At 33.9% G+C, this 15,066-nt stretch overlaps 1 protein-coding gene across 1 annotated transcript in view; it reads right to left on the bottom strand.

Moving 5' to 3' along the window:
• Nucleotides 1-15,066, bottom strand: part of LOC127852418 (ensconsin-like) — a 91,329-nt gene that overhangs the window by 60,601 nt on the left and 15,662 nt on the right. Inside the window, exons 2-3 of the mRNA XM_052386373.1 lie at nt 10,888-11,349; nt 9,346-9,390 (exon numbers count right to left, since the gene is read on the bottom strand). Of these exons, the coding sequence (XP_052242333.1) occupies nt 9,346-9,390; nt 10,888-11,332 (490 nt within the window). The 5' untranslated portion in view covers nt 11,333-11,349. The remainder of the gene's footprint in view (nt 1-9,345; nt 9,391-10,887; nt 11,350-15,066) is intronic.

The raw sequence follows: 15,066 nt of genomic DNA, 5'->3' as shown, positions 1-15,066 counted from the left end.
TACCACATGTTTATGTACATTTGCATAATTTAAAGATTTATAGAACTGTTCATGGAAGTTTCCCATGGACTCGAGCAATAATTGGATCAATATTATCCTAGAACTACAAGCTACAAAACAGGTTCATGCTCAGTTTGATCATCATTATAATTGGTAAATATCTAGAGTGAAATTATAAACAGGGTGCTGCACCCTGGTCTTTTATGGTTCCCCATCATGCCCTTCTTAATTAACCCTTTGCATGCTGGGAAATTTGTCGTCTGCTGAATTTTAAAATTAGCATTTTTTCCATTTTTTTTCAAAGAATACTATCAGAATAGCAATTAGTTTGGATCCTGATGAGACGCTACGTTCTGTGGCGTCTCTAATGGATCCAAACTGTTTGCAAAGGTCTTCAAAATTCGGTTCCAGCACTGAAAGAGTTAAAGGTTTACTAACACACACAAAATGTGAAAATAGATCGAAATTTAATTAATTTTGGGAAATATTTACAAGCAAATGAAATAAGTTTGCTCAAAAACACTTATTTACATGTGTTAGATAACAAATTCCCTAGTTGTTGCTTAAATATGTTAGATAAATTATTAATGTTAGTTATATTCTATATCCAATAAATCCATCCAATCAGCATTCTTCATATGTACCACGTGACCGTCCAATATATTCCGGTATTGGATCCAAAAAGTCTGTATTTTTTCCATATTGGACAGTTGAGTACAAGTGCACTAAGCAATTGTTTTATAACGATAAAAGCCGTTAGCGAGAAAAAGTATCCGAATGTACTATAATCGACTCACACGGGCGCTTGTCTTGAAAAAAACAAAGATGCAATTAAAACATTTTCAAATCAAAATTAAAATGAAACAAAGAGCTGAAGAAAGGGATATAGAATAAAAAGCTTATTAGACGTTTAAACTGTACAATACGTGATATATTTGGACTCGCACACAGTTTGAAGTCATATTGGACGAGCCTATGACGTCCGTTAAACTGTGTGCTCGTCCAAATATATCTCTGTATTGTACAGTGAAACGTCTAATAACCTATAAATATTGAAAATCTGGCAAATAGGATCTTGTACATAATTTATGTACACTTTAAAGCCAGAAGTTCACATTTTAGCTAAGGCAAAATATAAAATAATCAAAAGGACTTACTTATTTTGGTGATTAAACACCTTCAAGCACTCTAACTCAAAATCATTTGAATGTTGTTACATATAACTGCATGACCTTTGAGATTCAATGATTATTATAAACACATTAAGGTCCATTACTACTGATTGTTTTCCGGAAATAAAATTTAAGCAAACAAATGATGATTGATTGTTCAAGAATATGATACCTTTGTTTCAAGAATGATTAAATTACATAATGTTCAAGTCATACAAGTTATTTAATCTTAAATGTTCACGTGCTGTTGTAATCATTTGCATGGAAATCATCACAACACTTAAATGATTTAAGATGTTAACATTAGTACTTTAATATAATTAATGATATAGGGACCAAATGTCATTGCTATAATGTGAAATAATTACAATGAATCATTTCCTCAAAATGAAAAAAATATATTTTTTAAATCACAGTATTTTACAATTCAATGGACAGAAAATGCTGTTCTTTCTCAAACATAGATGTTACCATAATATATAATCCCTGCTCACAGTTTAGTCAAAACATTACAATAACATCAAATTTAAATTAAACTCATAATTAAAGGAATGTATGTTACATTGATCATTATGATGGTGTGAGGCTAATCTGCCTGGTAAACAACAACAAACCAATAGTTGGACATAAATGTCTTTAAAAAGATGGAACCCTTACTAGCCCCAGCGAAACTGTTATTGACTACAAAATGTCAATAGTTACTGTGATTGATCTAGCATGAACATATATGTTTTGGCTGGCAATTCGTCTGGACATATTAATAAACAATTTGTGGTAAAAAATTGTGTCTTGTATCCCAGAAATGATGATAGCATTTTTATACCAAAGTCTGAGTATGATACAAAAAAGTCTAATCATTAGAAGAAAATAACTATTGTTCTCATTAATTAGGATTCCTTTGTGAAGATCATCTCCATCATGATTAAGAGCAATCGGTTTTACCTATAGAAATCATCCATCACAATGTACCTGAACAAAGACCAAAGAAGCTTTAATAAGCCCTAAGAAAAATTTCCTGCAGGAAATAATAGGTTATTTCTCTCTAGCTTAATGGATTTTAAGACTCCCCCATTGTGCTCTTCCATAATTACCTTTATTTGAAAAAATTCTCGATGACTTTCGATAATTAACTTTTAGTTTCTATTAAAAACAAGAGCTTGTCACAGTAGTGCCAAATCCCCGCTGAAATGTGTTTGCTTGTATGACAACATTTGTTTTAGAGAGTAGAATAATATTTGTAAAAACAAATAAAGGGAGATAATTCATTATGCTCCGGACAAAAATTTACTTGGAAATTAAATAAAGGGATATAATTCAAACACTAAAGTAGATAGAGTTAAGGTTCTTAGTCACTGCACTTCTGAGTCCTACTTGCCATCTGTTTAAGTTTGGAGTTTCAAGTAAATCCCTTCCGAAGATTTAGAGTTATGCTCTGGACAAAAATTAACTTTAAAATTATATAAAAGGGGAGTTAATTCAAAAACTAAGGTAGATAGAGTTATGGTTCTTGGTCACTGCACTTCTCCTAGTTGCCATATGTATATATTTCAAGTTTCAAGTAAATCACTTGAGTAGATTTAGAGTTATGCTCCGGACAAAATTTACTTACAAGTTATATAAAAGGGGAGATAATTCAAAACTAAGGTAGATAGAGTTATGGTTCTTAGTCACTGCACTTTTCCTACTTGCCATCTGTTTATATTTCAAGTTTCAAGTAAATCCCTTCGTTAGATTTAGAGTAATGCTCCGGACAAAAATTTACTTTAAAATTATATAAAAGGGGAAATAATTCAAAAACTAAGGTAGATAAGAGTTATGGTTCTTGGTCACTACACTTCTCCTAGTTGCCATCTGTTTATATTTCAAGTTTCAAGTAAATCCCTTCAGTAGATTTAGAGTTATGCTCCATACAAAAATTTACTTTAAAATCATATAAAAGGGGAGATAATTCAAAAAGTAAGGTAGATAGAGTTGTGGTTCTTGGTCACTGCACTTCTCCTAGTTGCCATCTGTTTATATTTCAAATTTCAAGTAAATCCCTTTTGTATATTTAGAGTTATGCTCCGGACAAAAAATTACTTTAAAGTTAAATAAAAGGGGAGATAATTCAAAAACTAAGGTAGATAGAGTTATGGTTCTTGGTCACTGCACTTCTCGTATTTGCCATCTGTTTATATTCTCAGTTTAAAGTAAATCCATTGAATAGATTTGGAGTTATGCTCCGGACAAAGTTTCAGCCAGACGGACGGACAGACGGACAGGACCAATTACTATATCCCCTCCGAAAAAAATTTCGGCAGGAATAATAAATAGAAGTACCTTAAGAGTCAGTATTATATATCTAAACTACGAGTCCTTTGGATAATCTACTAATGCAAGGCATTATATATCTAGGTAAAAATGTATACAACAGAAATGCAAGTAAAGAACAAAAGAAATGATTTACTTCCCAATGAATTTAACCCTTTCCACCATAAAAAGCAAAGTGAAAATGGCTTTTGCAACCAGGATAAAACCAGAACAGCCTGCAAGTAACTCCCAGTCTGTTCAGGTTTTATGCTGTTTGCTGCTCATCAGTATTAAAGGGTTGGACATGAAGCCTTAAAATCTTGAATTCAGAAATAAAGGTATTTAATTAAATAAAACTTTCTATAGAACTACAAATGCGTCAAAATACATATCTAAGTGTTTAAGAGTTAAGTATGGTGTGAGAGCATCATTAAAGCTTTTATGCCAGTGGTTTCCCCTTGCTCAACATTATCTGAAGCGAAATGATATGCACTTAGTCAGAACCTCTGTTCTTTTTTAACTATTTTATGGGTTTAAAGAAGGAAATGCCCTAGCCCAAAGGATATTTTTGAGTCAAATTTTGTTGATGCTCTTTGAACCATACCAACATGTTATAAAATGCAATAAGTACTTTTGTAATCTGATCTGTGAAACACACAATATTTTCACAAGATTCCTGTCTCAACTGGTAGTTGGCTTATATGTAATTATAAAATACACACAGTTTATTTCAGCAGTAAAAAATTCTTTAACAAATGGCAATATTTTCACATGACCTTAACTATAATACCTTCTGACTGGATATCCAAATTTGTCATGATCTGTCATGTTCAAATAAAGTAAAAAAAACATTTTTTCACAACATTGACTTGCAAGCTTTTTCAAAGAAAACATAGGTACCAGTCACACACAAAAAAAAAAATTTATATATAATATATATAAATATTTTTTTAAATATATTTTTTTTGTGACGGGTCCCTATGAAAGAAAATATGTTTTATGATTTATAGCCATTGGTTGTTTGGAAAATGGTAGAGAAATTCCTGGGTTCATGATTACATGTATGTATCAATTTGTTAAATGGTTAACCTCAAATATAATTGACCCACTCTTTGGGAAAACCAGCCTCAATGCAAGTGTGTTTATTAACAATGTGCAGACTGCAAAGGCTGATCACGTGTGCAAGGACTAATCATTCTGCTTTTATTGAATATTTTGTTTTTAAGAAGTCATTCTTCTAAACAAAGATCAAGTTAAGGGGAAGTGTCATCCCAGCTTTGACTCTGTGGACTGCACAGGTCAATCTCTGACTTCAACACATTGTTTGTTTGGCATAACCTGACCCAGGTAAAATTGGGTGGGTAGGTAGGTGGGGAATTTTTTTTGTAGTAATTTTTTTTTCGGACATTGAACTCCGACATATACCAAACTGAAAGGTAATTATCAAATAAAGCTCCAACTCTTCTGCCTCTGGTAAAGATTTTTCTGCACCGCCCGTATCATCGCACGTGTATTCGTAAGTCTATGTTTTCTATAAAGAACTTCGAAAATATTATATAATCGACGAAAAATTCTTTATCTGAAAACGACAGTCCGAAAAATTGTACGCATTTTGCACAGGAAATAAAATGTGCATATCGTTTGACTACAGAAAAAGAAAACAAGTAACCTAGCAAATACATAATTAATATACTATGTGGTTGACATATTACTTTACAATAGCATAGTTTGTGAGTAAAAAACAACAAAGTAATTAAAACATTTTAATTTAAATCAAGAACAGAAAGGTGCAACATCTTCGACATGTAACTAATTATTTAATTATCATCCTTTAATTCAGATAGATTGTCGGTAGAAATTTGTAAAGTGATCAGCTTAAAAATAATTTATTGAGTGTTACGCTTCTTTTCATTTGCTTATTTTTTATACGACTTTTGCCATCGGCCGTTATATTGTAGGCAGACGACAATATCAACTGTGTATTCCATTATCTGCGCATAAATGACCCAATATTACCCGATAGCGAACTCAATGTTGATTGGCCAGCTACCATATGCGCTTCAAATTGTTCATGGAAACAAAGAGAAAAATAGTTAAAAGAAAACACTCCGGATTAAAATGGCGGATGTTTTCAATGAAATTTACCGAGATTTAAGCATATTCGCAAATAATATTTTTCTTGAGCCAAATTCGCTATACTTTCGCAAATGGGGAACAACAGCGCGAGCCCTGTAATAGTGAGCATTTATTCCAATAATAACACGTTCGCAATGCTCGCGCTGTCGTTCGCCATTTGAGTTATTTGCGAAAATATTGGGAATTTGGCTCAAGAAAAATCTAAATTGCGAAAATGCGAATATCTAGAAAAATTTCGTTGAAAACATTCGCCATTTTAATCCGGACTGGTTTTCTATATTTGTCGCTTTGTTTTAATGAAAGTGTTCGCAATTCGAACAGTTAACAAAACCCGGTCTGCATGGCAGTCTGTACCCGATTAGACATTGCTTGACCTTATTGTTAATGAAGTGCAAATGGTAGCTGGCCAATCAGAATTGAGCTAGCTTACACATGACATGACGTTGTCGAATGAAACGTGAGGACGGGTGGAGCTATCGGATAATATTGGGTCATTCATGCACAGATGTTGTATAATTTGAATACACATTTAATATCGCCATCTGCCTCCAAAATAGCGACCGGTCGGAAAGTCATATAAAGAGATAAGCAAATGAACCAAAAACGTGACAATATCCGTCAATAAATATTTATAAGCTGACCACTTTTTATCTTTCTACCGAATATTTACCGATCTGAATTAAAGAGTGATAATTAAATAATTAGTCATATGGCGATAATATTAAACATCTCTGCCGATTGCTGAATTGAATTGAACGGTGATAATTAATTAATTTGTTTTTTTACTCCCAAACTATCCTGAACAACAGCAGCGTATTTTAACAAGAGCACCGCCTTGCGGGTGCAGACCGCTCATCTATTTTCTTTTTAAAGGTGAAGGGACTCTCATTTTCAATCACAAAGGAGGGAGGAGTGGAGTGAAGAGGGGTGTATAGTGTGGGGTTGTGGACATTTATTACATTATCTTCCAAAAAAGCGAAAAAAAAAAAAAAAAAAAAAAAAAAAAATCGGGGGGGGGGGGGGGGGGGGGGGGGGGGGTATAGTGTGAGGGTGTGGTGATAATTTGTGAGATGATCTTAAAAAAAAAAAAAAAAAAAAAAAAAATAAAAAAAAAAAATTGGGGGGGGGGGGTGGGGGGGGTGGGGTGGGGGTATAGTGTGAGGGTGTGGTGGTCATTTGTGAGATGATCTTATAAAAAAAAAAAAAAAAAAAAAAAAAAAATTAGGGGGGGGGGAGGGGGGGGAGGGGGGGGAGGGCACGGGGGATGGTTTGGGTGAAGTCTATTGTGGTATGTCAGGTAAGAGTAGTTTCATCAAAGTATCAATCAAATCTAATCATAAATAAAGAAGTTATGGCAATTTTAGCAAAATTTAATAATTTGACCTTGAGAGTCAAGGTCATTCAAAGGTCAAAGTAAAATTCAAGTTGCCAGGTACAGTAACCTCATGATAGCATGTAAGTATTTGAAGTTTGAAAGCAATAGCCTTGATACTTCGAGTGGATCGAAACACAAAATTTAACCATATATTAAAAGTTACTAAGTCAAAAAAGGGCCATAATTCCGTAACAATGACAACCAGAGTTATGCAACTTGTCCTTTTACTGTACCCTTATGATAGTTTGTGAGTGTTCCAAGTATGAAAGCAATATCTATGATACTTTAGGGGTAAAGTGACCAAAACATAAATCTTAACCAAATTTTCAATTTTCTAAGTATAAAGGGCCCATAATTCCGTCCAAATGCCAGTCAGAGTTACATAACTTTGCCTGCACCGTCCCCTTATGATAGTTCATAAATCTTGCAAGTATGAAAGCAATAGCTTTGATACTGTAGGAATAAAGTGGACCTAAACACAAAACTTAATCAAATTTTCAATTTTCTAAGTATAAAAAGGGCACATAATTCTGTCAAAATGCCAGTCAGAGTTACATTACTTTGCCTGCACAGTCCCCTTATGATAGTTAGTAAGTGTTGCAAGTATGAAAGCAATAGCTTTGATGCTTAAGGAATAAAATGGACCTAAACACAAAACTTAACCAAAATTGTCAATTTTCTAAGTATAAAAAGGGCACATAATTCTGTCAAAATGCATGCCAGAGTTATCTAACTTTGCCTGCCCAGTCCCCTCATGATAGTAAGTAAGTGTACCAAGTTTGAATGCAATAGCATTGATACTTACTGAGAAAAGTGGAACTAAACGCAAAACTTAACCAAAATTTGCAATTTTTTAAGTATAAAAAGGGCACATAATTCTGTCAAAATGCACGCCAGAGTTATCTAACTTTGCCTGCCTAGTCCCCTCATGATAGTAAGTAAGTGTACCAAGTTTGAATGCAATAGCATTGATACTTTCTGAGAAAAGTGGACCTAAACGCAAAACTTAACCGGACGCCGACGCCAACGCCAACGCCAACGCCAACGCCGACGCCGACGCCAAGGTGATGACAATAGCTCATAATTTTTTTTCAAAAAATAGATGAGCTAATAAAAGGGATACGAGAATAACAGGAGCGGTTTAATTGTATTTAAAAGTCTAATTAATTGCATATGCATGTGTCAAATAAATAGGCGACTCAAATAAATACCGGTACGCGTTTTGTTCATTGCTATTCTAGATATGCTTGAAAGAGCATTCAATTAAATGACGCAAATAACCGAAAAGGATAAAAGCGGAAAAGAAAAATTTAGTGGAAAGAATTTTCGGCGGCCAAAAATAATTTTTTTTTGAAAGTAACAAAAAAAAATTCAGTCGGGCCGATTTTAGTGGGTTGGTCGGGTTATGCCAAACAAAAGAATTTTTAAGGATGGCCTCATTTGTGCTGATATAACTTTACACGCATGCATTTGGCCTGTTTTTTTCGAGATAGCATAACAATTTGGATACAATGAACACCATATACATTAAATATAAATAAATAGGTTAGTTTAGAGTCATAGTCAAATAAGATACAACAGACAATGACATGCTGTAAAAATTGTTCAGATATTCTACATTAAAATTCGAGCATTATACAGGCTCACTGTATTAAGAATAACAATTTAAAATGACAGAATTAAGATACTGACTTTAAATTATCAAATTAAAGTATTACATTTTTACTTGTCCTACGTACATGTATAGAATAATTATTGTTCAAGTAATATTACATTAGCAAACGTTCATTAGTGAAATGGTATTTAACCAATTAATGCTCCTCTTAATTATATTCATTATAATTTATATTCAAACATTACTACATTATTCGGGAATCAAGGGGTTGATGATTCGTCATTCTAATAATTTTAGTTTAAAAAACAATATAGTTCAAGTGTGCACCAAAGCAAACACATTATACCCAACACCTAGATTTGAGTGTAAACTGATGTATTTGTTCTACATTTCTATATGAGATACAATAGTTACTATCTTAACACTCGATATATAGTGACGTGAGTAATAATTGATAGTTTTATATGAGCCGCTTCCTAGGAAAACTGGGCTTAATGCATGTCAGTAAAGTTTTGTCCTAGATTAGCCTCTGCAGCCTGCGCAGGCTAATCACAGATTACACTTTCGGCCTAAACGGGACTTTTGCTATGAAGAGACTTCCTTTAAACAAAAAATACAATAAAAGCAGAAAGTGTAGTCGCTGATTAGCCTGTGAGGACTGCACTTTATGAACATGCATTTAGCCCAGTTTTACCACAACAAAGCTATATAATGGATAGTTAAACATGTTAACTCTGTAGGATATTGAAAATACTTGCCAGCTTTTCCACTCCATATCATGTAGAGTTTTTTGGAGTCATCCCCTAGAGAAAAAACAGGTAGGAGCTAGACTATGATGGTATATGATGTGTTACTACATTTGTTTAGCATACCCTGGACCTGGTGAAATCTAAATAACATGCAAGGATTATTTTGTATGTTTGCGATTATGGTAGCCACATTTGTTAACTTTTGCTCATATTAGTATATTTTTAACATGAAAAATGTCCAACATTATATTCGCCTTCAGCGCAGACATAAAAATGTTAAACTTGGTCGAATAAACATCTACTGACACTGTCTTGAAGATTATGAAGGTGTGAGCATGTAAAAACTAAATATAATGAATATTTCATATCTTACTAATAAAACTTTAAAACAAGCGATGTGTTTGTGAAACACTATGTCCCATATATATGACCTTTGACTTTGAAGGATGACCTTGACCTTGACTTTTCATCACTCAAAATGTGCAGCTCCATGAGATACACATGCATGCCAAATATCAAGTTGCTAGATTCAATATTGCAAAAGTGTACATTTAATGAGCGATTTTGAACCATATTTGTGACCTTTGAAGGATGACCTTGACCTTTTACCATTCAAAATGTGCAGCTCCATGAGATACACATGCATGCCAAATATGAAGTTGCTATCTTCAATATTGCAAAAGTTATGGCAAATGTTAAAGTTGGGGCAAACAAACAAACCAACAGACAGGGCAAAAAAATATGTCCCCCACTATAGTGGTGGGGGACATAAAAACAATGGTACTGCAAAAAGCTTTATTCCACTCATAAAGCCAAGGCAATTTGACATAATTTCATTGCAGGCTGTTCAGGGGTGGTCTAGAATTTGTCTCCCTTGAATAATGTTATTACCAACAGTTCTCTCCCTTGCAATCCCAGAAGAGCGGTCAAGGGTATGCCAAGCGCAGTGGTTACAAACAGAAAATGATCAGGTTGGAATTGAAAATTGTAAGAAAAGGTTGAGATAGTCAGAAGCCATCAGTAACTAACTGATAATTCAAAGAATTTCATGCAATAAGATGAGGCATTCAAAGCCTTGTCACATGTAAATAACCAAAATGCTGACCATTATACACACCTATTAATTTTGTGTGCTTAGAAAATAAATTACATTGAAGTTTATGATTTCAAGTTTCTCCATAGCTGATTGCATCAAGTATTAAACATTTATTTCGACCATGGTTGCTTCTGGCAATCTCAGGAATATCAGTACTAATATGAGAATTTTTGTCAATTTTAGTAAAACATATTAGAAGAAACAAATTTATACAAACGCAACTTTAGTCATAAAATTTATCAGTCCAATATGATCATTTGGTTCATTCCGTGAAAAGCCACACAGTTTGCAAAAGAAAACTTTCAAACCAAACCAATTTAATGATATTTCTGGCATTTCATACGCAAAATCCAAATTGTATTAAGCCATTCCACAGCAGCAAAAATCCAAATCGTATAAAGCCAAATCACAGCAATCAAATTAAACCAGAGGTGCTTCAGCAAAATTTAAAATACCTTTCGTATCTTTACTCGGTGTGCCACTTTTTCCAGAACTAGCAACGGACGAAGGCCGGCTTTCACTAAATGACTCATTAAGCTTCACTTTGTTTTCTGCAGGGCGTTTTTCCAACAAAAAACTATCGGTGACCCTTCTATCTTTCTTCTTGATCACATTTGTTTTACTAGAATCCAATTCACCTATATCGTCTTGCGCACCATTTGTAACACTCACACTATTATTATTGTCATTATCCTTGTCAGTATAATTATTAATGTGTTCACCGTTAGTTTGCTCTTTGCCAGCATTTATCACATACATGCCCTCCTTTCCAGACTTCATGGAGTCATTGTCACTGTTGTCACGCGAGAGTCTGTCCAGTTCAGAGGATGGGCTCTCTGTTTCCATTCTCAACTCAGCCGAGTGATCCATCCCCCCGTCAACATCTGTACCCGCACTCATGTCTTCATCTAAGCCACCTGAAACATGTATAGTAAGTTTGACTTAACTAAGTACCGTTTACTGCTTACAAACCCATTTTGAAGTGTTTGTAGTGCCTTGCAAACCAAATTTAATTAAGGACCTTTCTTTCTTTCTAGATTATAGTTTTAAAGTCTTCACTTACAACCCTTAGAAACTGATGCGCTGCGAGCAAACTGCATAAAACTGCAGGCTGTTCTGGTTTTATGCTGTTTGCAACACTTTTTGTTGGACTGCGCATTGCATGATCAAACCCCTGGCTACATACTGCAAATTTGGATCTTCTGCAAAGTAGCTTGTACATGTGTATTGTGTACTAATGATATGTAAAAAAGGCCGAATGCTCCTTCTTTAACATTTTGCTTATAGTGCATGCTTTTAACTCAAGGTTTACAACTAAAATTGTTCATCCATGGGAAAAAATTTTTTGTTTAAATAAAGATATCATTTGAAAGTTTTGTGGTGAAGATTTGTTATTAAATATTTCAACTTTATGATTCACATAAATTAGAAATGTGAATATCACTTCAATAGATCATGCTATTTAGCTACCATGTTATCACCAATATTTTCACATGAATATTAAGATAGCAAATTGAATCTGTAAATTTGCTATAAAAGACATAAAAAGCAAGTTTTCCCACAACAAAAATCAATGCCATTTAGCAACAATAACAATATTACATGGCAGCAGCAGTTGCCCTTACACTACGAAAGTCAGCTGACATCTTTATGAGATCAATACTGACTCATTTACACCAGCTGTTATTACTGCTCTATGGTCCAGCAGGGTTACCAACAAATTTGTCCCCAAGATTTTTTTTTTCCATACAGTTAGTTGTTATGGTATGATTATTACATTAACTTACAGAAGTGACCTATAAAAAATTGTTGTGTGGTGAGTCAAATTAATGTTATTTGTCAAATATCACTTTCTGATCTGATTAACGCTTTAGACCCCTTAGATATGAATTTTAATTAGCCATTTGTAGTCCCTCAGAAAGTTTAATTTACTTTATGACCTTCCTTACTAGATTCAAGACTTAAAGGCTTCATTTCCAACCACCCTTAAATACTGGTGAGCAGCAAACAGCATAAAACCTGAACAGACTGCGAAGGCTGTTCTGGTTTTATGCTGTTTGCACAGAGCCTTTTTCACTAAAGCTTCTGAGTGGGAAAGGGATAAGGAAAGTGAAGTTGCAGTGTTTTCAGAGTTGCAGAGGAAGCAGTGATAAAATTCTTTGTTCATCAATTATGCACTTCTCCCTCTTAACTTAATTTCCCTGTAATACTAGTTTTTCTAATCAGCTAATTGTTTAATTATGGTCCCATGATTGACATGTACAAAAACTTGTTCACAGTCTAAATGAATACGGTTTAAAATAAACTATAAGTTGTAAAGTCCAATTTATCACAAATCAATCACAAGTAACACATAAAAAAGTTATTTCTCACGTGATAAAAATTACACATTTTACATAGCATGAAAGCGCTTTCAAATAATTTTACAATAAACTTGGTCATAAATCCGTTTATCTGGTTGTATAATAATCCTACATATGCAACGTAAATCAAATGAAGCAGGTTAAAGTTCCCCTGCCACAGGCTATCAATAGCATCATTGTCAACACCATGGAACCAAGGTGTGAATAATGTATGACAGCTAGAATATGTAATTGAGCAAGGCAGGTCGCAGGTAAACATCAAGCACAAAGATTGCTCTTAATTGAACCTGATTATACATTCTCTTTGATCGGACAATTTTCAGAATAAATTGAAGACCTTTAATTATTCTTGTATCTGAACGTAGGCTCCTCAACCCCCTTTCCCCCCACCCCTAGGAGAGTTTTATAGCTAAAGGGGCATATTAATTGTGTTTTTCAAAAGATAAGACAATTAATTATTTAGACAAGATACTATATAGAACATATTTTTTTAGTAATTTTCATGGTCAAGGAAAGTGAGACTAACTGTTGTACGTTGATTTAGGGAGCATTTTCCAAAGACCAGAACTGTAAAATGATGTGAAAATTAAGGATATCAACACTTCACTTTCGAACAAAAAACACAACCACAACACTAACAACCTTACCAACAACTAAATAAGAATCCTCATTGTCAATATCAACTGTGTCCACTGGTGTGCCAAGGTCAGTGTCCCACCACTTGACCTTCACCTTGTACATGGTCAGTGACCTTCAACGCTCATGAACTACATGTAATCAATAAATAAAATCCTTTTTCATATTTCTCTGTATTCCACAACCACGTTTACACCACTATGCTTATATTGCACTAAAGGTAAGTCTATTTTTCTTGCTGTTTTTGTTCTTGTTTAAAAAGTAATGTCAAATCACTCCAGTATTTATTCAACAATCATTTGTTCCTGTAACAAAAACCAGAAAAAAGGGCCTTAAACACATAAGTACAATCCATAAGCATTTAACCCTTTCAGTGCGGGAACCGAATTTTAAAGGCCTTTGCAAACAGTTTGGATCCAGATGAGACGCCACAGAACGTGGCGTCTCATCAGGATCCAAACTGTTTGCTATTCTGATAGTATTCTTTGAAAAAAATAGAAGAAAATGCTAATTTTAGAAATTCTGCAGACGACATTTTAGCAGACGACAAATTTCCCAGCATGCAAAGGGTTAATCACTGTACAATATCAACAAACATTGAAACTGAAATCAGCACAAGTCCTTAGCATTCTGGTATCATTATTAGATCTAATGGATACCAGTAGGGCAACTATAATGCAGCACTGATGATAAGGGAAACCATACATTCCAAAGACAATTGGTCCAAGTTAACCCCTAATTACCCAGCAATTAAAACCCACCAATGGCAATTTACGAGAGACATCTAGACATACTCTATTGCAAGTTTAGCACATCATATCAATTATAAGAGAACATTATAAAGTTTGAAGAAAAATTTGTTGTCTGCTAAATTTCTAAAATTTGCATTTTCTTCATTATTTTCAAAGAATACTATCAGAATAGCAAACAGTTTAGATCCTGATGAGACGCCACATTTTGTGGCGTCTCATCTGGATCCAAACTGTTTGCAATTGCCTTCAAAATTCGGTTCCAGCACTGAAAGAGTTAATTAAGGCAATCAAATTATTGCAATGACTTAAAACAGCATAAAAATAAGCTGCCAGGAAAGCTCAACATAGATAGAAATGAAATAGCAACAATGGAGTATTAACCATTGTTATCAAAATGATAATTCATTAGTATCACAATTAAAAAAGCGTTCTTGCAGGAAACAGATATTGCATGAAACCAATATAGTGATCCTAAAATTTAAAATAGATCACATAATAAAAATAGGTTAAACAATTCTCTTATAATAACACTTATCTCTTATTTTTTAATCCTACCACTTTGCATATATATATTCATTAAGTGTCCTTATCTTAATCACATGTCTTTATTGGTTGAAAAACAGGCTACAAAAAACATGTTCAAATGGGCAACCAGCATACCAATTTACTAATGTCTTTTGAATAATTTAAACCTTCCCCATCCTTTCATCCAACCAGCTCCAACACCAGCCTTCCTGCACCATACCCAAAGGACACAATTCAGGACCAAAAGCACCTTCCTGTTGGAACACACAAACAATCCCAAGAACAGACCAAACCATTGCAATTCCAGATGCATAAACTCCATACCTGCAATAGCCTTAAACATCATGACATAACACAA

Source organism: Dreissena polymorpha, chromosome 12 (assembly GCF_020536995.1).
Source record: "Dreissena polymorpha isolate Duluth1 chromosome 12, UMN_Dpol_1.0, whole genome shotgun sequence".
NCBI lineage: Eukaryota > Metazoa > Mollusca > Bivalvia > Myida > Dreissenidae > Dreissena > Dreissena polymorpha.
Note: the sequence above shows the minus strand (reverse complement) of the source record. Positions and strands in the feature narration are given on the sequence as shown.